This window comes from Daldinia decipiens, assembly GCF_022478715.1.
Source record: "Daldinia decipiens strain CBS 113046 unplaced genomic scaffold F4813scaffold_31, whole genome shotgun sequence".
Lineage (NCBI taxonomy): Eukaryota > Fungi > Ascomycota > Sordariomycetes > Xylariales > Hypoxylaceae > Daldinia > Daldinia decipiens.
Window position 1 is genome coordinate 418,110 of NW_026054574.1, and position 27,519 is coordinate 445,628.

Genomic DNA, 27,519 nt, shown 5'->3' on the forward strand with positions numbered 1-27,519 from the left:
GATGGTCTCGAAGTCTGCGTTGACGTGAGTTTAATCTATCTAATGTATCCCGTTGAAAAATCAAACCTACATGTACTTGACATATATAGAAACTTGCTAGACGCACAGATCAGTGTACATATATTACGAAGTTATTTACGTGTACAATATTGTAACACCTTTAGTCCGATCTGTGCAATGCTTCCATGTTCCCATTTTAGGCGGGCAACGTCTACGATTATCAGTGTAGCTTCACACTATGTCAATGTAAGTTTATCACCTCTGACTCGTATCCGCGGTAAGTGCCGTATCAGCTAAGAAAACATAAATGAGATTCGATATCCAAACGCACTAGGGGTTCCACCCATTAGACGATCTATGATTAAGTACCTAATTCTAGCGATTAAATGGCAGAAATTCTATGATTGAACTACACTTATAGAACAAGTCGATGTCCGTGATATTGGGCACGCTGTTCATTGGCTTCCAACACGGTGGTGTTTGACCGCTCGGGGAAATCCTTGAACGAGGCAGCAAAGGTGGCAACGGAGTGAGCAACGAGCTATAAGGAAGGTTAGCAATGTAGTACTTATATAGCGCGTCTGGAGAGGGGAAGGGGACTGACCTTCGTGTTGACAAGCCAAGCGGTTGAATTAACGTTGCCAATATCGTCACATAACTGGTGGTAGCAAGGATCATACCAGTCGCCTGCTTTACCGCCGAACATGGTTTCCTCCTCCTTTGTCTTGTGACCCTCGGCCCCCGTGGCAATACCTCCTCCCGGGATACCGTTACGGATAAAAGCGTCGTAGTCACTACGCCCGTCGAAGGGAATAAAAGTGTGATTAAGTCCCTGCGCCTCGTACCAATCGACGTACAAGTTTCTTAGCTGCTCTGAACCTTCGGGATTCGCAGCATTTGTCGCATTATAGACCTGATAGGCAAAGTTTGGGCTGCCCATCATGTCATAATCCATAAAAAGGCGGATCTTAAGGTTTTCTTCCTTGGGTAAGACCTCGACATAGTAGTCTGAGCCAAGAAGACCCTCCTCTTCTCCAGCCCACCAAGCGAAACGTACACAGTTGTTGACGCTAAAATTGGTCAACTGTGTAGCAACTTCAAGGAGTGTGAGGCTACCCGAGCCGTCGTCATTAATTCCTGGACCCTCGGCCACGCTATCACTGTGGCCCCCAAGCATGACACAATTGTCTGGGTCCCCCTCGACAGTCTGAGCAATGATGTTCGTGGTTTCAATCTTCTTAACCTCCGAGTCGATGTATGCAATAGAGTCGACGACTTCGCCCTTGTTTAACTTCTCAAGTATGGGGCCGGCGTCTTCGCCTGACAAACCAAATGTAGCAACATGGTCGGGAGTGGGACTCTCTAGTGTACCCGAAAGCGGCTCAGAAGCGTAGTTATACACGATCGCTGCCACTGCACCCGCCTTGCCAGCGAGCTCTGATTTGGCACCAAAGGAGCATTTGCCACGGAGGACAAAAGCAATATTGTCAGTTACGTTAGATGGATAGTCAGATGCATCGCATCCTTCGTTTGCTACAAAGATAAGGTCGCCGTGAACAGGCTGTTTGTTAGTCGTTGGGGGAGTCAGCGACATCGGAAAAGCAGACTTGGGAACATCTTGGCCGATGACTAGACGGGATTCGTAGACATTTCCCATGACAGCCGGAAACGGCTGCTTCGAAAGAGTGTAGTAACCATCAAGTTTCCCCAAGGCAGAATATATATATTCCAAGGTAGCGCTATGGCCTATAAGATGAGTCAGACGCGATATTCATATGCGTGTGAATTTATATCAACACATACCTTCACTTCCGATGACCCGAGTTGGGTGTCCATACTCTGGTTCTGAGAGCTCTGCAAGACCGTATAGACTCTTAGCACGCTTGACGAGGTTCTCAATCTTGATGCTGGCCTGCAGATCTTCCGTGTTGACCAACGGTTTGAGAAGCGCGTTTCCTGCTTCCAGCGGTTTTTGCGATACCAAAGGAATTTGAAACTCAGATGCGGTAACAGTGCCCAGCACCGCAAGGAAAAGCGTACGAGACCATCGACGTGTTGGTGCCATAGTGTTTAGGTCTTCTAACCTATTTCGATAGATGAAGAAGGATAAAAATAGAGGAAGAAAGGAGGATGGTTTGTTTTGTTCCGTCACTGGGGAGATAACGCCATACTTATTCGCGTTAGACTAAGGAGAGACGGTGAGCTCTGTGGCGAAGCATCGTGGCGTCTTTTGTGGCGCCTAATAGATGTTGATGATACAGTGTGAAAGGAGGTCGTAATGCATCTACCAAGGTTATCCGTGTAAAAAAGATGAACTGTTCATACATGTATTTTCAGCTCACGATATGACTGAAAAATATATTTAAAAGAAGTCGAAAGTATGGTGGAATGGATGGAGAGCGGATCACATCTAAGGAAATTATCTTGAACGAGTTAGTTTCTCGTTTTGCTCATCAATATATACTGACAAGATGATAAATCCGGTGTGCAAGTAGACGGACAAGAAACCATACCTGAGGAAATAATACTATTTCGACAAATATGTAAACATAAATATGATTAAGATGATTGAACAGTTAACGTGAGATGTGATTTGGATGTGTAGGAGTACGGTACAGATGGGTTTGGGATGAGTACCTAATTTATATTGTGGACAATCGAGGCAATGACTAAAGGGCTAAGTTGGTGATTCATAGTGTGAGCAAAGAGGCGGGAGTTGAAACTAAGATGGCAAGGCTATAATCTGAGAATTAAACTTCGTCTGTGTCAATGCAAAGTCTGTGTATAGTTAAGGGAACTAACGAAGACCGAGCCTATAGCTTGATATCCTGGTTTGTATTATTTAGGCTTGTGTACTCTCGCTTGTCTGTTTTATGTCGTTTTTACAGAAAAGCAGAGAGTAAACTAGAAAAGGCGACTTATACGATGCGTAGTTTTAGCGATTACATTAACTGAGGCGACCTATATTCTCTAATCATACAACCGGCACTGCCGAAATGTTTGGCTAAGCTAAAACTAGGGTATCTCTGGGAAATCAGACTCTTCGTTATTCATGCAAGGTATCGCCCCTGCTTAAGAGGATGGATGGCCCGGTTGCCTATACTGGGCGTCGGACAGGGATGAATTCTTTGCGGGTGACGATCGCATCCTGTTTGTCCCGCATAACAAAACCCGCTGTCCACCCACGCGCTTCCTTTCCATTTAAATCGACACATATAGACGAACTCGGCTCCATTATGGTAAATCGTACCCTCCTCTCGTCTGGTGGTAAACCTGGATATTGAACCGGCGTAGCAGGTTGCCCGGCGTCGTTTAGTATGACACCGTGCTCAATCTCGATAACCCGGCGCGCCAACGCATATATCTGATCTAACTCCCATAGGTTTTCTCGTGGAACTCCAAGCACTCTTATTAAGCGTAAAGCTTCTAATCGCATGCTCAAGACCCGGCATTTTGTTGCAATAAGGTGAAGCCACGCTATGAAGCCTGTCTCGAAGATGAACTGTGGTTCGCGTTTTGTAGTTGGCATTCGAGATCCAGCGGGAAGCACGGAGTCGACAAGTAAGCATGGATCGAGTGCTCGCTGAAAACCGCTCAAGTATTGGTCGTAACCCATCTCGCTGGCCTCAAAGGCTATGGCTAGCACGATTCGACTGAGCTCGTAGCGTACTAGCAGAATCGCACGGGACATTGCTTTGATGAAATCTATGCCTAAATTGTACAACTCTGTTGTAGGTGTAGTCGGTAACATCGACCTAGTGTCTAGGCCTTTGAATAAAACTTGCCATTCGTCTAGGAGATTTACAACCACCTTCTGCTCTTCTAGCAAGTCAGACGACACTGGCTTGTATCGTAAGTTCCCGATACGGTATGAATCTGCGCATCGTATAACACGTAATGCCCGACTTTGTAAACAATCCATTGCTGACGCCGCATCGGTATAGTCGTCGAAGGATGTTGGAAGGGGGGTATCTACGGAGACAAGGTCGGGATAGTCAATAGACCTCGCCCCAAAGAAGAAAGGGAAAGAACTTAGTCGCCTGAACACCGGCAACAAGTGTTCTTTCGCCCAGGAGTAATTGGCATTGTCAAGCAGAGCAATGCCATGTCTGCAATGTTGGATAGCTGCCTCTTTGTTAGACTGTAAAAATTCGATGCATACGAAAAGAATGCAGACTAATAGTACTAGAGGTTGATTATTCGTTGTCTTTAGTTCGCGAATAGCAGCGTTATAATGCTGCAGCGCAAGGCTGTTATCTCTCAGCTGAACTCCTGAGTGGGACTTTTCACCCTCGGCTTGGAACTGTTCATACAACGAACTTATGGCTATGACAGAATGTCTAACAGCTGGTTCAAAATTGCTGAACTGCATAACTAGATGGGTCCAGAAGTACGGGTCAGTAGCCCCTGATAAAAACTGGGCCGTCTTCTCGCAGAAGAAATGCAGGGCTCTCCCTTCACTGGCGCTGTCTATACTCTGGAATAGCTGACGCGGGCGATTCCAGAGCAGTCCCGAGCTCGGTTTAGTGGCATAGCCGCTACACGCGCGCCCGGTGGTAATACAACGGTTACAGTGTGGCTTGCCTTCGTCACACTTCACCTTGCGTGCTCTATCAGACGTTAATCAGGGCTGCTGGGTAATTGGTTGGTGATTACTCAAGTAGAACCTACTTGCAGGTTAGACAGCCCGTCCTGACCTTACGACTCCCTTTCCGAGGCATTTCTATGAATAAGCCGAAAGATGGGCGTCCGGTAATTCTGTTAAGACTTCCAGCCTAAGCGATCCACCAAATGCGAGTCGCCCTTCTTTGTATGATATGATACCAGTACCGTGGATACCGACCTAATGGAGGTTTGTGATTGATGTCTCGAAACGCGGAGTAACCCTACCAGATGGATCGCGCTAGCTACATTCCAGCGGGTCAACAAGGCTCGAGTCCGAGCAAGCCAATGAGAGGCAAGTTTACCTGTGTGCCTTAAGAGGTTAGGTGGTTGATAAGATCCTTGTCCATCCTAATGAGTTTGTGGAATACTTGAACTTGGCTTTCTAACAAAAATCATACTTAAGTTACATTACGAGGCCTTTTTAACAGACTCTTTTAAATATCTTATAGCTTCATCGCCAGCTCCCTCGGCTTAACATAGTACCTGAACGCGAATCCACAACAGACCGGATTTAAACGGATCCTTAACATAGAATAAGCCAGAACAAGGGTCTAATTTATGCTAAACGCCAACTACGCATTTAGGGCCCATACGTAGTCGTGCTACTATCACGGTACATCCTAGTTGCGTAGGGCTGTAACACGTGTATTTCACAACCAGAAAACCAAACGCATGGTAGCAGCTTCACTATTTCATTCAGGTTCGGAACCGCTCCCATTGGTTTATTGTTCAAATCCAGTTGACTCCATATTTCTTACTGTCACGAGGTGGAACCAAACGGCATGGAAACAACTTCGTTGTTCCGCAAGGAATTCTAACCTAACTACGAGAGTCTGCGTCTATACATACTGAGCATGTTCTTTGTTCTAGATATCTCACCTAGAATCCTGACACTTACCAAATTACATCCAGAGACGCGAAACCCGTAAATATTCAAGCACACTATGGCCACTACGCCCTAAGGCATAACTCGATGATTTTGGTGCATCATTATGTCGTATATACATATTTGATGAAAGCAGTCGTGCCATCTTTATTAAGTACCAGTATAATAATTAAAGATTAACGGAATTTACCCAGAGAATTTCATTTACCAGTAGACATCTTAATTTTTACGTCTCTAAGTAGGAGGATACGGATGGAACTACTCTTTACTGAGCGACAAGCTAAAACAGTTATGTTACATAATAATTATTCCTCCTATAGTGCCAAAAACAGATATAGTCTAGGTGTTGGATAGTATGTTTACCCTGCGAAAAGTTGATATCGCCAAAGATCAAGGTTGAATGAATCATATTCAAGTAGCCCCCACCCCAAGTACTTATTCAGTAATGATATCGTGTATGAAGACCATTGTCTAGTCTTTGAATAGTGCTTCCCTTGTTGGGAATAATATAAAGCTTATTACTATTAGTTGCAAAATCATTGAGGAACAAATCCAACAACTATATATTAGTACTCATACTTGGCTGTAATGAAGTTTCTAAAGGCATGGTGATTCTCGAGAACTTGCCAGACTAGAACAAGATGGTCCAGAAGTACTCGTCTTCATTTAATCTTAGGTAAAATCTTTTTGTTATGATGGCTTCTGAATCTCAGGCTTGTCTATCTGTGAGATTTATAAGTGTCGAACATCATTATATTGCGGTAGTGCTGTAGCTATTAATTTCAACTCGTGGTACATATGAGACTAACTAGTAGCCGCTGAGCGGTATGGAGAGGTGATAGTGAGAAAATACCGCGATTGAATTACCTTAGATAGTCAAGAAACTATACTGCAACTACGGTAGTAAGAGCTTTAGTAAACATTTATAATTGAATTTCTTAATTACTTTCTTCAATTAGAATTGGTTTAACTGCAGGCACCCCCCCAAGAAAAGAAATCAGTCTTTTTAAAGAGTTTTCTGGAACAGTACTACCCCGTGTGGAAGTAGAACGAGGAAGTAGTTCCCGCACTAGGATCTAACGAAGTGATGTAACGAAGCTTTTACTAAGAACTTGTTATCTAAGGCTGTGACTGTGCGAGACATGTGTACTTCAAACCTAAACAGCGCCTTCGTTCTGTGAAAAACAAAGGCTTATATATATGCATCTTGGAAGCTCCCATGCTCTTGTAGTTCCAAATAATACACGACAAATCCACAGTCGTGAAAGTTTATATTTATTCTATTTCACCATCAAGATGTCCCCGAATGACAATCATTCCCATGTGAGACGGACGCTTCGGGTTTCGCGTCGGAGAAACGATAACTCATCTTCCAGCTCCGAGAGTGGGCGCCTAAGAGAACAGGCTGCAATCGTCTCATCTGTGCATTTAATCTGCATGTCGAGGTTTCACGAAAAGTCTTCCGATAAGAGAGACATATGGTCGGGTGCCTGGTTTCAGTACACCTGCACCGCATGCAGACAGAAATGGTCAGAGCAAACGACGACGGTCGAACAACTAGACGAAGAGCAAAAAGCCCGCGAGAAAAAAATCCAAGAAGGAGAAAAGGCTCGCCAAGAGAAAGCTCGCGAGGACGAGGCTGTGCGATTATTTATGCAAAGAGCGAACGCGATATTTATACCACCCTTCTCGGTGATGTAGAGGAAATACCGGCGACCTCTGTGAGTAACTTATGCCCCCGAAGCTCACCATCCAAGCTAGTCGAGTTGCCCAAGGCTGAGACCGTATACCCCTACAATAGAAGCTCTGGGGGCCTCAACAGCGAGCTCAGGGGTCGAAAGCGTAAGCCCAGTATCCTGGACGATAATCCTCGAGAAAGGAAAAGACGAAGAACTGAGGAGAAACCGGAAGCCAATGTCTCACTTCCTCTGGAAATAATTTCTAGTGCTTTATCCGAAGCACTGCATTCTAAAGCTCAATGCGCTCTAGATTTATTAGTGCCTGACTGGCATCCATGTAAGCAATATAACCCACTATCAGACAACCCCTCGGATTTCACAAGAGTCGTCACATACACACGAGGCATTGACGGCAAAGTTGGCAGTCTCTTAACCAGCCTTGGGCATGGAGACGGTGATCATAACCTTCTCCCTATAAAATTTCCCAATAGGAGTCTTTTAACCCTTAGTAAGTGGTGTAGTAACGAGATAATCAGGACCCTCTGTCTCGAAGGCGCACAAATTTTCGAACTCGCTGCGGACGGTCTCCTTCCTAATATTGCCGAGGAATCCTTTCTAGGCAATCGAAGAGATACGTTTCCGATTAGAGGGAAACGCTCGCGAGGTATTCTTCCCTATGATGACGAAGAACCCGAAGCTGATAAAAAAGTTATGCCAAGCGGCTCACCTTATGTCTTCAAGCTCCTGCGTCATATTGTGCTTCGTTCGCCGCTGACCCTCATGAAGGTTGACGCTCGTAGTATGATCGGATCCGAGGTCCAGATAAGCGATGATAACCTCGAGGCACTTGATATGGTTATCGACTTAGATCGGGGTTCACCCATATGGCTATCGTGGTCACAGATGCCGATGCTGGAGAGCGTCCTCCTTGACCTACGTATTTATAGCCACGAAATTAACACTGATCGCGGGTGCATTGGTAAAGGCGAGGTCATCAGACGGGCGCAAGAAATGGGCCGCTGGCTACGATTGAAGTTGTTGGTTATTGCTGGCTTGCAGAGCTACAGCTTCGATACGAGTTATGATACATACACGGCGGACCTCGTCGAAGAAGTAGACGAGATAGGCGGGGAGCCTAATTGGATCAAGATTTTTTCGCCCGCTGTGCGTCCTGGAGGTCAACTTATTCTCGTAGATCGGTTGACGGACGAATCAACGGAGCTCTCATTTTATATTTGAATAACATGAGAGAACCACTCATGTCGTGTAAGAGTATTAGTTTCCTCATGGCTGTGATGAATGAATAGTAAGAAGTTTGAATGCACAGATAGATATTATATAGAATCATGACCCGGAGTATCTAGGTTAGCAGGATTGCCTCCTTGCTTACCTGTTATACACTCTTGGAATATGTCCTGAAAATGCGAACTGGATGACATGTATTTCTCTTGTTATATAAACGAGGGTCTCTGTAAAGGACTAAAGATTACCTATAAATACTTCGTAATGCTTAGTAGATTAGGTGCTTTCTTTAGTTCACCACGGACTCTTTTAGTTTCTTAGTCACATACCATCTTGGTTTCAGCACGACGGATAAGCTTTTTTTCGATCCTCCCGCGGCAGCACGGTGGTTATCTGCCTTACTTTTGTTCTAACCTAGGTTAAGTAAGAGGAATATACCCCCTATGTAGGTATCCGTGCATGCAGATAAGTGAGATGCTTATTCCTATAGACACAAAACGGGGATATTGGATATCAAGGATAGCTAGGTACATATAAGGTACATTACCCAATGTTCCTAACTTAGCCATTTGCTAGCTCTATTCTAGGTTATATGGTTACAAACCACCAGCTTGATAATTTGAAACATGCTTCTCTTCTCTTCTCTCTTTCTTTCTCTATTTTTTCTTTTCGGTATATTTTCTTTTCTTCTACAACTTTTCAGGGTAGCTCACAAGGGATGCCAGTTGGCTACAGCTCATAGTTATGTTGTATCGTCTCACGTGGCCTCACATAATGCTTGGTGCCACCGCACTACCGCACCACCACACCACCTACCAAACGAAGCGGTAGAAGCTTCAAAGCTGTCGCCCAATTAAATATTAGGTATTAGGTACCTGAAACATTAGGTCCCGACCTATTCACGGATGAGATAAGGTAAGGTACCTACATAACATCTATTTCGATGGAATGTACATAGCTCGCGCTTTGCCCCGCAGACTGCAGACTGCAGACCGCAGACGCCTGAGGATTTTATCATAGGTCGCCAATTTGCACAAGCTATGACTCTCGCCTAAGACTTCATTTCAATATTCAATGATGATTTAAGATCATGAAGTTGACTTAGCGTATAAATCATTATCCCATTCGATCATTCTTTCCTTCGTTTTATTGGCCGTATTGGCCGTATTGGCTCTAGCCACTCCAGTTCTGCCACATGGATATTGCATCGAGCAGCTATATCTATTACTATTACATGTCACCAACGATCAACTGCCATTCCTAGTTTACCCGCAACCTCAACCATGTTTCCACAACGTCGGCCATTGGCTTCTACAAGTCGCGCTGCGGAATCATCACAGCATCGCAGCGATAGGCGCACGCATCATTCAAAACGTCACGATTCCTCTCAGGAGAAAAGGAGGGTAGAACTTGTCGACCTTGACGATATCTTTACTGAGCGGAATCCTGTAAAAATTTCTTTCAAGACCCCGCAGCTGCACGACGTAGGTGCCTCACTGAAGAAGCGATTCCCAGAGGGGGCCCAAGAAATTCCAGAGGATGCCGAGGTGCAATTCTTTTCCGATAACAAACGCTTGGAGGGAGGCGATATCCCTGAAGATTCGCGCCTATTATTTTATAGGGTGCTACGGGAAGGCGATGATGGCTCGTTCCGAGTTGTGTGGAGAGGGACCAATGTGAAGCTGCGTAGGCCGGAGAGAGAAGCAATAGCTCGTGAAGCTACTATGGGAAAGTCCGTAGGTAGTCTTCGAGAGATTGTAGCAAACCTCCTACGAGATACCAATAAGTCCAAGGAGGGTCTAGTACAAAATGCCAACCAAATCGCGATCGAAACAGAAGGCGGCCTGGAACAGAGGCTGCTGGAAGGAAATAGTTGGGAAGTACGCAAGGCGATGACATGGCTCTGTCGTTATCTGATTATCAGTATGAAACCAGTCGACAGTTATTTCGTTCTGCAAGGGTTCAACGAGCAGTACATCTGCCATAAGCCATGCCTGAATCGCCGTGGTTATGCAGACACTCTAAAACTCAAGAACTGGCTTAAGAACGAGGTATTGTCGACGGTCTACTCCGATAATAAAGTTCGCCGGCGCCACATCAACTTCGAAGATATCAGACTGACCTATAACGGTAAACCGGTCACGAGAACTAACCACATTCGTCCCGGGGCGACTATCGACTTTGAAGTTCCCCGTTCTATAGAGGATAAATTCGTTCGCGCGGAGAGTTGGCTAGTTCCTACGTCGGAGACATGCATCGTATGCGGCGACGAGAAGAGGGTTTCCGAGATGCCGAATAGGAAACGGATTACGGCGGCTTGTGAGCATGATGCTACTACTTGTAAGGCTTGCGTTGGCCTCTGGATAGCCTCGAGTTTGGAAAGAATTACGTGGGACCGTTTGAAATGCCCGGAATGTCCTCAACTACTCAAGTTCGAGAACGTCCGAGCTTTTGCTTCCCGAGAAATCTTCGAGAAATATGATATGCTAGCTACGAAGGCCTTGCTTACAAAAATCCCGGAATTTATGTGGTGTTTGAACCCTGGATGCGAGTCAGGCCAGATACATCCGGCGGGTTGTTCAAAAGCGAAGTGTCACGGATGCAGAGGCTACGTTTGCATCCATCACAATGTTCCGTGGCACAAGGGGGAAACTTGCGACGAATACGACAAGCGAACACGTAAGCAAAGGGAGAATGATGAAGCGTCCGAAAAGCACATCAAGGAGATGAGCAAGCCATGTCCCGGATGCAAGAGGAATATCAACAAATACATAGGGTGTGATCATGTCACCTGTAAGCTTTCGATTTCCTCAAATCCCTTAACTCTAGAACACCAAACTAACTTAAAACTACCAGGTATTTGTGGCCATGAATGGTGTTGGCTATGCTTCGAGCCGTATTACAAGGACGAACAAGATTTCCTCCAGTGTCACCACACGCAGCAGTGTCGGTACTACGATAACCCACCTAATTACGAGGGAGGCAGGGCCTTCATGCCTTTTATGAACGCGCCGCCAAGACCACATGTTCCTATCGCTAGGCGACGAGAGCCGCGTCAAAATATCCTGTTTCCCATCAGACCCAGAAACCAACCTCCAGAACCTCGCCCTAATCCCGGCCCCGTGCCTCCTGCAGGTGACGAAATGAATCGGCTCAGGTGGCGCCGCGGGGATATAGATATAAACCCGTTCAATCCGGCCCGCAATATAAATCGTGCGCGTCGCCAACACTTCTTTGTACCACGCCCTGACTTAATGGACGAAGAAACGATATTAGATCTAGAGCCGTTTATACAGGCTACGGCCAGAAATTGATATGTGAACTTCAAGATAGTCCTGGGAGGATAGTATATGAAACTTGGTCGCTATAGATAAGGAATTTAGATAGGAGTATCGTTCGAGGGAGTCGGCTTGCGAAGGCTAAGGGTGTCATCTCTCTAGGTACTAGATGGATTAATTCGGACTGACCAGGCTAAGCTCACCTGGTCAAGTATATTTACCTAAGCAATGGAATCTGCACTCGCTTTTGAAGTAGTATATGTTCGTTAAGAGACACAACACTGTGGGCGTAACTAAAATAACGATTTAAATCACCATGAAACATTTCTTGACTAAATACCGAGGTACCTACCTATTTAAAAGATAGGTACTTTTTGTTTGTTAATATTTATTGGTGCAATTAAGGGCAAAATACCATTTGTGCGATATATAATAAACTTAGACCTTGCGGATATTTCTCCAGTGTCTTTGTATTCATGCATATAAATAATCATATATACCTCTTAGATATATAATCATCTTCACTAGTAAAGCTTAGATGTATTATGTTTTGCTCAGAGTCCATGGCGGTAGAAAGTCCCGAGGGTACCCTTGTTACACCCCATCTAAGCCTCTCCTTTGAAAGTTCACGTAACGATTCATACTTGATAACCTTGCTCGTCTCTTTCCCTATTAAGTAAGGTTAGCAAAGCTAGTCCATTGATAATACGATGTCATACCCTCGTTTTCTGGACCTTTGCGCGTATTAAGACTATCCTGAAGGGATGGAGAGGATGGTGTGTGTGGGTGACAAGCTGCTGAAAGGACGAGTGAGTCACATGCCCCAAATATCATATCACCAGGAAGCCTGCGGATGCCGTATAGAATTGGAAAAATCACCACGACCAGGTCTGCCAGTGGATATATTAGGATCCCAAGAGGCCAGAAGCCTAACAGAATGATAGTTCCTTCAAGGATACTCCACTTATTACCAGGGTTCCAGGAGTCCTGATTATAGTCGTCTACTATGTACCCTAACCTTGAATTAGTATGTCGGACTAAGCACAATGACAATTTACGATAGGTATTACCTCCTTGGCTCGCAAAGACATAAAGCGAGTTAGACGCAAGCCAATGCAATAGAGCACTTGCAATGAGAAGAGGCAAGTTATAAATATATGGTAACTGCAGCCAATAAGTTGAAACTTGGTCGCTTGTGGGATATGATACCCGGAGTGGTTTAGGTGGCGCTAGACTGTACGAATTGAACTCGATCTCGGCTATAAGTATCCACGCTGTTTCAAAAGTGTGTTTATGAAAAAGGGTGACTCGGTCACCCCTATAGTTTCTTGGCTAATTTTCTGTTAGTAGTGGTCGATCTTCACTTCGTTGCGACTAACATAAACAATAGAAGATGGTGGTTTACTTACAGACTTACTCTATCAAATACACGTATGTTATTTGCATAATATGTTCCAATACACATAAAGCAGATTGTTGGTATTAGAGTACCAGACCAAGCACGTCTCGGAACGATAGATATAAGTATATTAGTACCGCGACGCCAAAGACGGGGCTGGACTGTATCGCCAAGATTGGCCGCACTCTCGGTTTCGGCACCTGTGAGCTGCTCGAGTTGACTTCGATGGCTATCGTAGATATTGAAAGTGCCTAGCCCTATAGTAACTGGGTCCGGGTCCGAGATGAAGGATTCTAGCGCGTCCCCGAGAGTGACTAATGATGTATGCGGGAGGTAGATAATTACTAATGCACATATAAGTGCTTTCAAGAAAACACAGCTTGTCGTGATAAGGAGGAGTGTGTTGGATAACCCGACTTGGCATGAAGATATGGGGGACGGTTCGGCTAAGCAATACCGTACAGGAAAACTATTGAAGCTATCGTTGTACCTGAGTCGTTTTTCGTTAGACCGCGTCCATCCTTCTGGGTTATCAGCCTTAGTATCAACAACAATAACGACGTCCCGGTATTTGTTTTTCGGTCTGCAAGATGCGTCCTGTTCTCTGCAGTCATGCAATGTGATGTTATGTCAAAATATCGATTCTCTAGCCGTTTTTGTGATGTTATCGTATATGGGAGACTGATTATCCCAATAGTCTTCTAAGGCTGCATGTTCGCCGTAGCCCTCCATGTATTTACACGTAGAGCCTTCTCTAATGGAGCTGTTCCAAGCGATACTTTCAGTTCCGGCATTTGTCAAGCTAGCTCCGGGTGGAAAGAAAGCAACTTCTTGAATGCTAAAAGAACCTGATGCTACGGTCAGACGCTAGTCAGAGTTTTGGAAATGAGTCTCGAAAATTGAGTTGTCGAAAGGTAGATGTATAAGGGTTGAACTAATAAAAAGAATAGCCCAGCCGATAGCTTTATATCTAGAAATGAAACGAATATTGTTCATCGATGAGATCGCTATTTCTAGCGATCGAAGTTGTAGATGGGCGCAGTTGACTTCTAAACGTGACGGAGAGCTTAATATCTGCATAAAGAATCGCAACGATGCGAGAATAAGAGTAGATATAATTCTTATAAGGGAATTAAGGGCCAAATTAACTCTGTGAGCTTTTTGGCAATCGCCATCAATGATAACAGTGGTTGAATTAAGTGAAGACCCTCGCTGTGTCATCATTACTACAAGATAGACAAGGAGTAGGATCCCGCAACAACATGTACAGATAAGGCTCATAAGTCCAGTGCGCCTCCATTCTTCTTTTGGGATTGAGATAGGCGAAGGCGGTGATTTCATCGTGTTACTCATTTATCTATTAGGGAGCTCAGGTAAAAGACAGGAGTATCGGGATGTAAGGTGACTGGGTATTGAGGTTGTTAGGGAATTTCCGAACATGCTTATACTTTATGCGAGCATCCTTGTGTAAATATAAATGAAAGATAAGAGATGGGAAGAATAACTACATATAATACTGGTGGCTAGCATGACTTCACACGGTACGAGTACTTGGGGGCTTTCATATATGTGGCACCCACTAGTTCACCATGAGGAATCATTCCCTGTATTCAAGGCAACATTTAGGTAACTTACTGATTTAAGTTTCGGTACTGATACATGATTCTAAAATAACCAATGATCCCGTTAGTTATAAGCCTATTCCTGAAGTGTAGCCATGTGCGACTCCAGGTCCTAGCATATATCTATCGAGATATCGTAGGATTAGGCATGTAAGACCGTAGCCGCCCCTTTAGAGCTTGAGAATACCACGGAACCCCCTAATACTTCTGTTCAAGTACAAATCCAAATCTATCAGAAATGGCTAATATCCAACGTCAGTGCAGCATTCGTGCTAGGCCTTTAAGACTCATCCGCCTATTACTGTTACTATTAGTATTGCTTTTATCGTCCACGCTGCATTATCCAGATCTTGACTACAGCTTCGCCACCGTATGTCGCATATAAACTTATATATAGGACTAGAGATTAACCAATATCAGGCCGGCGCTGAGCTATTCTGGGCACTGATGCAAGTAGTCGATATGGACTGCGGAAATTCACCCGAGATCAGTTTGACCACACACGCCTGCCTTGACATATCTACCGCTTCTATCTCCTTAGGCATGATGCTACAGCTAAGTTTGTGTATTACTCGTCCTGGGCTCGACTCAATATATTACTGGTGGACTATGATTTCATGGGGTGGTCTTGCGTAAGTTCTATGTTCTCTTATATTAATGGCCTTCGGATGAACTATATAGGTATCTAAATAGGATTGTAAACGTGTTTTTATCATATCATACTATTAGGAGTTTTCCAGAGAGAAGATGAAGTCGCAAGTCGTTAAAACCCCAAATCATGTTCAACGCTTCGGGGGATCCTTGTTAAAATAATTAAAAATAATTAAGATAGAGGTGCAGAGGTGTTACGCACGTTTAACAAGACGGATACATGCATTACTCCACTTTCGCAATTAACCTTGTCTGATGTCGTCAACCGAAAGGGCGCGTAGTGGATAATGCATTATACATGTTATTACGGAACGGTCCGTCGCTCACCGAAACTCATATACTACCTGTATTGCATTTTTCTCAAACTCCCCCTTTTCTCAACTTGAACTCTCACAGACCACCACGACCGGCTGTAAAGAGTTGCATTCACCATGGATGAAACCCAGCCTTTACTGCAGGATGCGCATCTGGTATTTAACGAGAGTCCAGATCAAGCATCGATTAAGGACATTGTGGACTTTCATCCCGACGGAGACGAGGAGAATCCCCTTGAATGGCCACAGGCGTACAAGTGGGCGATTGTCTCCCTTTTGGCTTTGATGGCTTTTACAGTGTACGTATTGCCAGTTGATCTACCAAAACTCTCACAAAAAGAAAGAAAGAAAAAACTAACTATCGCGATAGAACATTTACATGTATATCCGTCGTGCCTGTCGCAACGCGCATAGTGGACGATCTTGACCATGGCCACTCTAGCAAATCTGCTAGCGTGTTGCTGGTAACGATTTGGGAGCTTGGTGAAGCTGCTGGACCCTTGCTTATCGCGCCGTTATCAGAAGTCTTTGGTCGGTACCCTGTCATGAACGCTGCCAATGTTCTGTTCATTACGGCGACGGTTCTGGCAGCGTTATCCCAGAGCACGACGCTGTTCATTGTCGCAAGGACTTTAACAGGCCTCGCCGTGGCATCAAATGTGCTAAACCCCGCCATCGTTGGCGATATATTCATATCGGAGCAGAGAGGCTCGGCCATGAGCTTGATCCAACTTGCACCGCTAATCGGCGGAGCAGTCGGGCCTGCTATCAGCGGGGCTATCGCCGAAACCATGGGTTGGCGGAGCACAATGTGGATGTGCGTGATATTGGCTGCTACATGCGAAGTAGTCTTTCTTACGTGTTTCCGTGAAACATATAAAGTCGCTATTTTAAGACGAAAGGCAGCGAGACTCCGGCTTGAGACTGGCAACACAGCTTTAAGAACTGTGTTTGACGCGGATGACGGCTCAAGATCCGAGAAGTTGTGGGGTGCAATCATCCGCCCCTTTACGGTGTTAGCGGGCTCAGGCGTCTTGCAGATGCTATCGCTGTATGGTTCTATTACTTTCACATACTTTTACATCTTAGTCACTACTCTCCCGGACATCCTTGGCACCATATACGGTTTGTCGCCTGCGGGTGCTGGATCCGCGCTTATCAGTTTCAGTAAGTTGTTTTCTTGTCCCTAGAAGTATCTCTCTTGTCCAAAGTACGCTATGTTAACATACGTGCAGGTATTGGTTCAGCTTTAAGCGTGGTAATATGCAACCGAACTTTAGACAGCATCTATATCAAACTCCGTGACTCCCATAAAGGGGTTGGTCAACCGGAGTACCGTCTGCCCTTGGTTATCGTCGGAGGGTTTACCTTACCTCTAGTCGCCGTATGGTACGGATGGAGTGCGCAATTACACGCTCCAATTATATTGCTACTCCTCTCGGTCGCAATTATGGGCGTTACTCTCATGCTAGGATTCCTTCCGCTTTATGCCTATGTTGTAGACGCTTTTGGGTTGTACGCCGCCTCTGCCATGACCGCGGTGATTGTCACAAGGTGCTTAGCAGGCACATTCCTACCATTAGCTGCTGCGCCTCTCATTGATAGATTTGGGTATGGGATAGGCTTGTCAATCCTAGGAGCGGCAAGCTTCCTTCTCGCGCCGATCCCGGTATTGGTTCTGAGGTATGGGTCTAAATGGCGACAGGGCTCTAAGTATACTAGAGACGAATGAGCTACCCCGTCTTGGTATATACAAGGAAGCTATTACAACTTCAATCTTGATGTCTGTAATCCATCTGGTGTGCCAGATTGGATGAGATTTGCAAAAGCTATGTCAAACTATTACAACATAGCCTCCTTTGACTCACGCCTTTGAGTCATCGGAGTGACCATAGAGACTTTGGCTCCTATGCGTCAACCACAAATCAGTACCTATATCAGGACCAAATTAATATCCAACGAAGCTATGAGATTATTATATAAGAATGAAGGCCTCAGATCACACGCCATATCACGATTGCCCGGTCGCAACTGATAAATCATAAATCATCTATATAATTGTGGTCCGTGCGTTCATGACATGTTCATTTCAATATGCAAGAGGTAGGCAATGTGTGCTGTTTGCAACTCAGATGCGACTCATTAATTTATTTCGCATACCTCTAAACTCCAGTCAGACGTTATTCACATACATCATTGCTCTTACTATTTGAACCATGCTTATAGCCGTTTCGTCTACCACGACTTCTACATCAGCCATTTCAACCATGAATCTAGAGTTGAGGTATTCCAACTTAGCCACCCCCTCTTGATATCAATTTGTTCCTTCTCCTCATATAAGTCCTAGTATTTCGAGTTATAGTTGCCGCATTACAACCGGAGAGCTACTCCCCCAATAACAAGTTCTTAATCACGACTAATAAAATACCTGCTATCATGGGCGGCTCCGCATTTTCATCGGGAAGCAATCCGCTTTTCACTCCACGGATGTCTCCCAAAGTATATCAACATGTTCTCAGTACATGCCATGCCAAGCTTCGAGAACTCTTCTTCGTAGTCGCCACTCCTATCGAAGGCCCCGAAAAGAAGGACCACGGCGATATCGATATCTTCGTAGCGGTAGAAAAGAATATTTCATTTCCGTCTTCTGGGCCTGACAGCACCTCACTTCCACCATCGACTCGCGATTCCCTCAAGGCTGCTTATTTCCTTCTCGGCGCCGAACATTCTATTGGGGAGCAACCAAACGCTGTTAACTTAGCTATCCCGTGGCCGAATGACCTACCTTACGAGGGAACGAAAGGTGATGAACCTCGCTATATCCAAGTTGACCTCCATCTATGCAACTCCGTAGAGCACCTACAATGGATGCTAGTGAAGTACGCCCATGGTGACCTTTGGAATATCCTCGGGAGCACCATTCGCCCGTACGGCCTCACAGCTGACGAGGTCGGCTTATACATACGCATCCCCGAGATCGAAAATTTAAACAAAAGGCAATCGAAAGTCCTCCTCAGTAGCGATCCCATAGAGATTCTTAGTTTTCTAGGCCTTAAGTACGACAGCACCCAATGGGAGCAGCCATTTGCGTCGATGGAGGACCTTATGGAGTATGCGGCCACGTGCCGGTTGTTCTGGGTGCGGCCCAAGCAAGATGGTAGCGCGACGGAGGCCGACGGGGGCGACTTTGACAGGAGCAAGATGAAGGCTAACGACCGTCGCCGCATGAAAGGGCGTGCGACCTTTCGAAAGTGGTATGATGAGTTCATTCCCGCATGCCGTAAAGCGGGACGCTTTACCACGCCCATTTCAACCCGGGACACAGTGCGTGAGGATGCCTTCGCGCAGTTCCCCGGCACGCGACAAGTCTATAAAAACCGACTCCTCGAGTGGCGCAAAGAGCAGCAGCGACAGACGCTTTGGCAGAGAGTTATCAAGGCGTCTATACCGGAGTGGCAAGAAGGCGAAGAGGAGCATAACAGAAGACACCTGCGTAGCTTGGCAGCTAGCTCTCTGAAGAAAATCGTCATGCAAGACGACTACAGTCTAGGCATACACCCGCCATTACCGCTACGCGACCCTGATGGGTTTTATAAGGAGGATCTAGTTAGGGAATTCGTCGTAGATAACTGGAGACGGATTGGTGAAGCTGCTTGGGAGGAAAGCCAGAAAAAGTATGCTGAGCGACTTGCAGAAAAGGGAGCTAAGCATACGTCTTAAGAGGTCTGGAATAGTAGACAAAGTACCGTGGCGAGATTGGAGACCATCTTATGGCTAGACGAAGTATGTGTTACTCAAGACTAACACACAAATATCTCACAAGGGTATGGGAAGGTAACTTAGCTGCGGAAATATGTGGACATCTAGACGAGTGTGTAAAGGTTCAGGAGATAGGGGTGTGTCGTATTGAATAGGTCTCTAGACTTACAACCATAAATATCAGAAAAGCCTTAGAAGGTGCTCGCGACGCGAAACAACCCCCAACCGAGAAGATAGAACATAGATAATTGATTTATTATACTTCAGTCTACCTACCATGCTTAAATGTAAACCGACGACCCAACCCCCCAAAAGCATAACAGCTAACCCGAGTTAATTAGGACATAGTTCCGTACTGGTTCTATAGCTTAAAATCCGCGTTCGTCTTCTCCCATCCTAGTGGCGTGGGCTGTTTGGAAGCAACACGCTCTGCGAGTCTAAGTTTAAGATTCTTATGCCTGTCGGTACAGAGCTCATACATCGTCGTTAGGTTGAATAGCAATGTGTGAGATGTCGAACCCGCATCCACCAGACCTTCCAATGTATCCCTTGCCTAGATAATCGTTAGCAGCGAGGCAGCATTGCACCTATTAGGAACTTACCTCGGTCATGTTTCCCGTGTAAAGCTGACAAACGGCAAGGTTAACTCCGACCATCTCGTCATGTACGTCGTTCTCCTCCATTATGCCCTTCAGTACTTGCCACTTCTCTAGCGCAACTTTATACTCGCCGTCCGCCATGTCAGCTAGCACATCCACAACACGCTCCCCCATTTCCCCACTCTTACCATCTCTTACACATCGCCGCGCTGCTTCAACATCACCCAGGTGTAACCACAATAAAGCCTGGCTCATAGCCAGCCGTCCATCACCACCCGCTTTAAAGTGTTGGTTTCCGTCTCCCAACGTAGCAAGGTGCTCCGCCGCACCCGCTGGATCATCCATCTCGATCAGCGCGCCAGCGACCTTAACCCCGAGCTCCGCAAGCCGATGCTTCCAAAGCTCGGAAACAGAATGATCATGCGCCTTTCCCGACTTGGCAATTTGCATACGTGCCTCCCTTGCTAATTCATAGTAACTCATGACAGCACGTCGGGGATCACCGAAACCAATGGCCTGCAAGCGCACGCCGAGGATGCGCAGTTCCCACGGCACCAGGTGCGCGCCGGACAGAGGATCCAGGTAGAAGGCCGAGTTAAGGTCTTCGAGAGCCTTGGACTCTTGGGCGGCAAACGACGTGGCGTCGATGAGGCACAGGCACGCCAGTCGCGTGTACAGCAGCTCGAAGATGCGCGCGTGGTCGGTGGGGTTTACGGGCGGATGCGCGGCTGCAGCGACAATGGAGACGGGACTGCTTGTTAGTGCTTGGACGGCAGCGATGGCGGCCGCGCGGAAGTGTCCATTGTTAAGGAGTTCCGGGATGGCTGTTTCTGGCGCGGGCTGTCTAGAAGGATGGCGAAAGGGGGCTGGGATGGATAAGGGTGAGAGCTGGTGGTAAATCTCGGGCCTTAGAAGGAACGAGAAGTCCTTGGATGTCACCGGCGCGATAGACGGGGCCGGAGACCTAGAAGCCGGAGAAACCCCCCGGGAAAGGCTTCGCGGACTAGCCTGTTGGCTGTTACTGAAGCGGCTGGCCTGAGACGGGATAGGAGACGCTACGGCAGGTCTAGGGTCTCAGTGTAAGCAGATATCAGATATCATGTAACCGTTAATGATCACCGATGCTTACTCATCCGTATCGAGCGGCCCCTTGGTTGATGATCTAGGACGAGAAGCTATGGATTGAAATATGTTAGCAAAAGACATGTTTGCTTTAACATAGATCTTGTTATTGAAGACATAAGTTGAAAATGTGATAATGAGATGATGAGATGATGAGATGATGATAGAAGGGGACATCGATGTAGCGTGGGGTCAACGTATTCCTACAGGATAGACGCACTTGCAGTCAATCAATGTTGCTACCTCCCCCCTTTACGCCCTTTACGTCCTTTACGCCCGTTACGAGCTGACGAGAGGAATCGCAGGTGGGATAATAGCCTATCATCCTTTGTAATCTCCTTTGCAATCCCCAAATGCATTAATTCTAGGGATTGTCTAATTTCGATTCGGAATTAAAGAGCTGGATATAACCAAAGGTTTACTCACGCCTCGCTCCTGACTTATTCCTCGTATGCCCCGTAGAGGAATTTCTTTGCATTGATTGATCCATGTTTGGGGGAAAAGAACTTACGTCACAATAATAAGAGGCCGCGATGAAACGACGTTTGCTTGCTTAGGTAGGTACCTATTCGGATAAACCCCGGTAGACTTCATTCGGAGCTGGATACTTGAATATGACTGTATAGTGTAATATGCATAATGCATAATTCCTTTTTTAGTAATATTTAATTAGAGAGCTTAGGATATTATCTCAGGGGAAGCCAACCTTGTATGGTGCCCAGTACTTGCGTAAAACATCAAAATAGGTCGTCCAATTACTATCACGAAAACATGAGTAGAAGCTTAAGGAACTATCGCGTAAAATGTTTGGGGATAGTTAGTACTCAATTTGCTTAACATGATTACGTAATACTGGATAAACAAATAGGGGCTCGTCCGGAGAGGTAGAGACATGGCCAAAATTAACTACGAGGCAAGACTGCCACCAAGGTAACACCGAAAAAGTATTATATCCCTATGCCATGGTTCTCTTGCGATGTACCTGGTGAGGGTATAGCCCAGAAATTTTGATATTAACGTATCAGAGGGTATTCAAATCCATACAGATCTAGGTAGACTCTAGAAATCCCAACGAGTTTCTTAACACTATGGGACTTATGAGGCTATCTGGTAGGGGTCTTGTGGTTTTCCAGTTAACCATTATTAAAGAGTTAAAATATAATCCTAAGGTAGTAAAATGATTATTTATTGACTAGGAGCAAGCATAGGTAGTGTGACAAAGAGCATATTAATTTGATTGACTATCCGCTTTGGGAGACTATTGCTGACTTAAAAGACGTATTCGAACCCTTTACACTGTTGTTAAGGGCTCCATTTTCAGTATATAATAACCTGCTGTGAACATACAAACCAAAACGCTCAGAGTCAATCTCTGCTGCAGTGTCTTTCAATGTGAAAATCTCCCAAGCCATATACCATTGCACATCTAAGGAGCTTTTGTACTTTGCTCTTGTGGCATCATTTCCTTGCCATTAGGTGGCTTGCGTGGACCGGATGGGGGAGTTTTCTTTGGGCGCTGGGAAGAGGAGCCTTGGGAAGTGCGAACCGCTCTTGTGCGTAGGTGTGATCGAAGAGGTGTCGCAGGTGGAGATCTTCCAAGAGCCATGAAAAGAAGAATAAATGTTTCTATAATTTCGTTCTCAACGGTACTGCAGCGACGAGTAGCGCCTTCACCTATATCTTCAATCTCAAGCCTAGGCTTGCTATTCTTCTTGGGCGGGACCGGGGGTGTCTCCTTGTGTCCCGACGCTTTTGGATATTGATGTGCATTGAGCAAGCAGTTTCTCAGTTGCTCTACAGTTTCGGACTTAATTATATCTCTTCCTTCCGGGATTTCTTGGTAGGTTTGGGTAAGAACATCACCCCGCATCTCAGGGACATTTTTAGATAGCACATTGAATACTTCTCGTAAAAGAACCAAGTAGTGCCCCAGGTTACTACCCTCGATCATGGTAACTCTTCTCGGAATCTCTTCCAGTTCTTCTAGGAGTTTCTAGTCCCTTTCCGAGAAAGCGCATAATATTTGTACGATTGACTGGTTAAAGTCTTCGGCTTGTTTTTGGGATATCATTCTGAGAGCAATAGGAATTATTAGCATTCCCCTTAAAAGAGAATTAACATACATGAGATGATATTGGATGAAGGAAACTAAGGCATACGTGAGGACTGTTGTTTACTTAGGTAGGAACCTAAATCCCGGATGAATGATGATTGTTCGGTAAAAGGTCTCTTAGGCGAAGATTTTATGCAGTGATAGGTAAAGTACTAGAATAACAGCAAAATACAGTAATTGGCATAGAGATGTTAATTTGGTTAATCGCCAATACCTATTGGGATGTAATATCGTACCTCTTAGACGTAGTACCCCTTTCACTTGCGTAGAAATAAAAAAGAAAAGGGAAGTGCTGAAAGACTGGAAGTTTTGACAGATATTAATATTGGGAAGGCGCTAATAGTGAAATGCAGTAACATAATACAACAATTGTACACCAACTTCCAAGTGTACTACACTTTGAGTTGCCTCGTAACTTCCTTGCACTGGACTAATTTATCGTCTCGATCATGTGGACTGGGTGATAAATCTCTAATGATCCTGCCATGCCGGGAAGGTACACACAACTGTCACCGAAGCATCTACCTACGCAGCTTCCTTTACGTAGCAGCTGCCAAACATAACTTCGGCTCATGACTTACCGCCAACTTAGCGTCTGGCAAAAACATCTTTCAAAATGTTTATTTAAACAGGGCCTCTTCCCCGAGAATTCCTTTTTCCTTTCGACTATCTTTAACTATTAACATATTTAATTTTACATCCTCTCATATCCTTAAACTAAATACTGATCCTAACACAATAACATCTAATACTACCTAAAATACAGCAAGATGAACAACTACAAGGATGTACATGCCCCTTTCACCAAACAATTATCATCGACAACTACTTAGAAGCCTAATCCATCAGATGCGCCTTTGCACGGGATCCCGTCAAAGGTACATAACCTCTTCATTTGCTTTTTATCGAACTGTCATAGCAGTTTCACCAAATAACATCATCAACACTGTGTTATGAGATGGAACTGAACATGTTCTTTATTCTCGAGGCTACCCCTCTGAGGCCCCCTGAGGCGACACACGGATGATAATAGGGGGTGGGTGTGTTACTATTCTAAGCTTCATACTACAACACGTCGTATGTATTATAACAAAAGCTAAACAAGGTATTGCTTCTTCTACACCTCCAAACTAACATTTCTCAATACTGATAAGCATAGGGGCTATAGAGGTAACCCTCCCTTTTAAGCGCAACATTACAGCCTAGTCTAATAAGGTATGTTCTTTAACACCATTCGTCAATTGGCATACAACTCCCTATAACCTAAAATCAGGTGAATTGCCCTCTTCAGTATTATTTTTCTAACATTTTATTCATAGATAGGTGGCATCTCAAAGATTTGATGGATATAGACAGGCGCCCCTCCTCCGGACGTGCCCAACAACTAACAACGCTCAGGGGGAGGGTAAACAGTTACGGCCAGTATATCACAAGGTACTATGCCACCCCTTCGTTAACTATTTTATCATCCTGACTAATGGCCTCATAACAGTCTGATTACTTCTGCATGTTGGTGAACTTATAGTTATAACTATACTATCTATACGAGGTAGTTATGCAGGTCAATCATAACGACTACACTATTCATCATTAAAGATAGCTCACCAGTTTTATTCTATTCTATTTTATCTATATCATGGTTGTCTCGAAAAAATACGTCGGTGGCTATCTCGCTTCTATCTCGGAATGAGTAGACTCACTCCCCTCTACGCGACAATCCTAAGACTCTGGGGTCTGTTCAGGGATATACCACTCCACCACGGATTCTCCTTGCACCCTACTATTGAGACACGTCTAAGCGCAACAGACATGCAGGCGATGGCTAGGGGCCGCATCTACTAGTCTAATCGAGAAAAACGCGATGATCCGGAGTAACACCGGGAGAGGGTTAGCTTTACTATCCAAGCTATATTCAGGAAAGCGCTCTTCTAGCCTTCACATGGCAAAAGACCGATCATTAACCTGCTGTGTGGAGCTCATCAATGCCAAATAAAATAATCCCTTATGAGTCGACAAATACTACGGAATATTTTCTACACGCCGGGTGGGCTTCGTTCGAGCCATTGCTCTTGTGCAGCGATGGGCAGGACAATATGCCATCTTTAAGGTCAAACTCTATAATAACTGAGACGATGGTGAATAGTACCTATCAAGTATAAACTTACCTACGGCATCACCCATACAAACACTAAAGAAGAAAGCGAATATGTTAGTACGAACACCAGGAGGCGAATGAAGGCCTCGATATGATAATGACTTTTATATTGCAATGGTTTCTAACGATGATGTAGGATGATGTGGACATCATCAATTCTTTCGCGAAGGGGGGTAGTGATGGGATCACAATGATAAGGATTAGCTTAGCTTAACCATACTTCTCATAGATAAAGAAGATTTTGTCTTCTTTGCTTAATATAACTTCAAGTTTCCACTCACTATGACTCCGGACGGGGTTATGGTAAGCTAAGTACCTAGGTACATATATTAGAGGTAATTAGCCTAGTATGGGTAGTTCTTATCGTCTGTTAGAAGAACCTCTCTCAATCAAGTTCATTCAGATCAGTCATACAAAGGTCTACCAATCAGGTAGTTATATTTTCTCTTGATATTTTATTACCGCTTCCAGACCTCAATAATGCCAGAAATTATGGCTTTTTTTTTTTTTTTTTTTTTTTTGAATTTGCATGCCTACCTGGGTTAGATATATCATTAAATTGGTAAAATATCATAGGTAAGTTAAAGCACTTTTACAAAGGCTATTTTAATAGAGGCTACCTTAAAAACGCGACGCGTTTACGATAAGGTTTATATATGAATTATTATATAATTTTATTAGTTTTTAGTTAATTAAAAAATAAAATTTATTATTTAAATCTTTATTTTTTTATAATTTTAAAATATTTATTTTTTTAATTTAATTACGTTATGTTACGGTGATAAACGATGTTTTCGATAACGTATTTTTGCGGTAAACGTTTAAAAAATATTTTATATTACGATATTATTTTATGAATTAAATATTAAATTGTAAAATATAAAATAATTATTTAAAAAAATATTAAAAATTATTAAAATATTAAGAAAAAAAATTAATTAATTAAATTATTACGTTAAGTTATATTAGTTATGCGTTTTTTTATATTAATTTAAAAATATTGCGAGAAAATTATTAACTTATAATTATTGGTTTAATATTTTTAGTAAATATTAATATATATAATTTTTATTTTATTATTTTAATATTAAATTAATTAAGGTTTATTTGATTAATTATAAATAAATTAACAAGATTATAATTAATAATATTAATATTTTTTTTAATTGATTTAAGATTTTTAAAATTAAAAATATTTGTTGGTAGGTACGTACGTAATAAAAATAACAATAATAACGATAAAGTAATAACAAGTAAATTAATGGTGTTAAGATTGGTATATTAAGATATTTAAAGAAAGAAGAATCTATCTGAGGCTAATTAAGTGCATTGCATTTTTATATTCCAATAATAGTAGATACTTAACCCCTTTATCTAATAAAGTCGGGTATTTTGTTTCTTCCTTCCTTATCGGCGATAAGGGCACCTTATCATCAATAAGGTCCCCTTATGTCAATGTCACACAACCATTAATATTTTAATTAAGTATATATATAACGTTAATAAAATAAAGATTATAAAAAAGGTTAAGAATAATGGAATAATTATTAACGAGGTTTATAAAAAATGTATTATAATTAAAGATTATAATAATAAAATCTAAACGTTAATTATTAAATGTGTTAATAATAACGGTTAATTTTTAAATTTCTTTATTATATATATAAATAAATATATATAATAATAATAATTTTTTAACAATAAAAACGTTAAATTTAAAAATTAAAAATTTATTACGTTTTTTAATAATTAAATTAATAATAATATTATATTTAAATGGTTTTATAAAAATTTTTTAAAAAAAATAAAATTATTAAATTATTAATAATAATAATTATTAATTTTTAATAATTACAGTAATTATATTATAATAAAAATTTTTTAAAAATATTTTATAAATAAAGTTTATATTATTTTTATTTTAATATATTTATTATATATTTTATAAATTATTAACGTAAATATATTTTTATTAATAAAATAAAATTATTATTATAAATTTATTAAAATATATTAATTATATTATATTTTTAAT

General features: G+C 43.4%; 9 protein-coding genes across 9 annotated transcripts; 5 read left to right on the plus strand and 4 right to left on the minus strand.

The window, feature by feature from the left end:
• Positions 1 to 158: 158 nt before the first annotated feature.
• Positions 159 to 2,208, minus strand: F4813DRAFT_368295 (Zn-dependent exopeptidase). The gene is made up of 3 exons (XM_049244289.1): positions 1,804 to 2,208; positions 605 to 1,746; positions 159 to 541 (listed from the first exon to the last, which is right to left on the minus strand). Exons 1-3 carry the CDS (start codon positions 2,063 to 2,065, stop codon positions 416 to 418), a joined length of 1,530 nt encoding a protein of 509 aa, XP_049097240.1. The 5' UTR covers positions 2,066 to 2,208; the 3' UTR covers positions 159 to 415.
• Positions 2,209 to 2,875: 667 nt separating this feature from the next.
• Positions 2,876 to 4,848, minus strand: F4813DRAFT_368299 (uncharacterized protein). Its single transcript, XM_049244290.1, has 2 exons — positions 4,672 to 4,848; positions 2,876 to 4,610 (listed from the first exon to the last, which is right to left on the minus strand). The coding sequence occupies exons 1-2, from the start codon at positions 4,719 to 4,721 to the stop codon at positions 3,098 to 3,100; spliced, it is 1,563 nt and encodes a 520-aa protein (XP_049097241.1). The 5' UTR covers positions 4,722 to 4,848; the 3' UTR covers positions 2,876 to 3,097.
• A 2,217-nt stretch (positions 4,849 to 7,065) lies between these two features.
• F4813DRAFT_398577 (uncharacterized protein) lies at positions 7,066 to 8,745 on the plus strand (the record flags this gene model as incomplete). The annotated part of the gene is made up of 2 exons (XM_049248068.1): positions 7,066 to 7,080; positions 7,333 to 8,745. 2 exons carry the CDS (start codon positions 7,066 to 7,068, stop codon positions 8,467 to 8,469), a joined length of 1,152 nt encoding a protein of 383 aa, XP_049097242.1. The 3' UTR covers positions 8,470 to 8,745.
• Positions 8,746 to 9,542: 797 nt separating this feature from the next.
• Positions 9,543 to 12,304, plus strand: F4813DRAFT_186596 (uncharacterized protein). The gene is made up of 2 exons (XM_049239373.1): positions 9,543 to 11,265; positions 11,329 to 12,304. The coding sequence occupies exons 1-2, from the start codon at positions 9,756 to 9,758 to the stop codon at positions 11,784 to 11,786; spliced, it is 1,968 nt and encodes a 655-aa protein (XP_049097243.1). The 5' UTR covers positions 9,543 to 9,755; the 3' UTR covers positions 11,787 to 12,304.
• A 2,705-nt stretch (positions 12,305 to 15,009) lies between these two features.
• On the plus strand, positions 15,010 to 15,407 carry F4813DRAFT_391990 (uncharacterized protein; the record flags this gene model as incomplete). Its single annotated transcript, XM_049247233.1, has 2 exons — positions 15,010 to 15,141; positions 15,192 to 15,407. 2 exons carry the CDS (start codon positions 15,010 to 15,012, stop codon positions 15,405 to 15,407), a joined length of 348 nt encoding a protein of 115 aa, XP_049097244.1.
• A 12-nt stretch (positions 15,408 to 15,419) lies between these two features.
• F4813DRAFT_186641 (MFS general substrate transporter) lies at positions 15,420 to 17,770 on the plus strand. Its single transcript, XM_049239375.1, has 3 exons — positions 15,420 to 16,035; positions 16,107 to 16,903; positions 16,972 to 17,770. The coding sequence occupies exons 1-3, from the start codon at positions 15,854 to 15,856 to the stop codon at positions 17,466 to 17,468; spliced, it is 1,476 nt and encodes a 491-aa protein (XP_049097245.1). The 5' UTR covers positions 15,420 to 15,853; the 3' UTR covers positions 17,469 to 17,770.
• A 1-nt stretch (position 17,771) lies between these two features.
• Positions 17,772 to 19,817, plus strand: F4813DRAFT_186628 (uncharacterized protein). Its single transcript, XM_049239374.1, has one exon. It carries the CDS (start codon positions 18,173 to 18,175, stop codon positions 19,454 to 19,456), a length of 1,284 nt encoding a protein of 427 aa, XP_049097246.1. The 5' UTR covers positions 17,772 to 18,172; the 3' UTR covers positions 19,457 to 19,817.
• On the minus strand, positions 19,741 to 21,723 carry F4813DRAFT_368308 (uncharacterized protein). Its single transcript, XM_049244291.1, has 4 exons — positions 21,643 to 21,723; positions 21,224 to 21,269; positions 20,098 to 21,160; positions 19,741 to 20,048 (listed from the first exon to the last, which is right to left on the minus strand). The coding sequence occupies exons 1-4, from the start codon at positions 21,704 to 21,706 to the stop codon at positions 19,857 to 19,859; spliced, it is 1,365 nt and encodes a 454-aa protein (XP_049097247.1). The 5' UTR covers positions 21,707 to 21,723; the 3' UTR covers positions 19,741 to 19,856.
• A 919-nt stretch (positions 21,724 to 22,642) lies between these two features.
• On the minus strand, positions 22,643 to 23,293 carry F4813DRAFT_398583 (uncharacterized protein; the record flags this gene model as incomplete). The annotated part of the gene is made up of 1 exon (XM_049248069.1): positions 22,643 to 23,293. Exon 1 carries the CDS (start codon positions 23,165 to 23,167, stop codon positions 22,643 to 22,645), a length of 525 nt encoding a protein of 174 aa, XP_049097248.1. The 5' UTR covers positions 23,168 to 23,293.
• Positions 23,294 to 27,519: the final 4,226 nt, after the last annotated feature.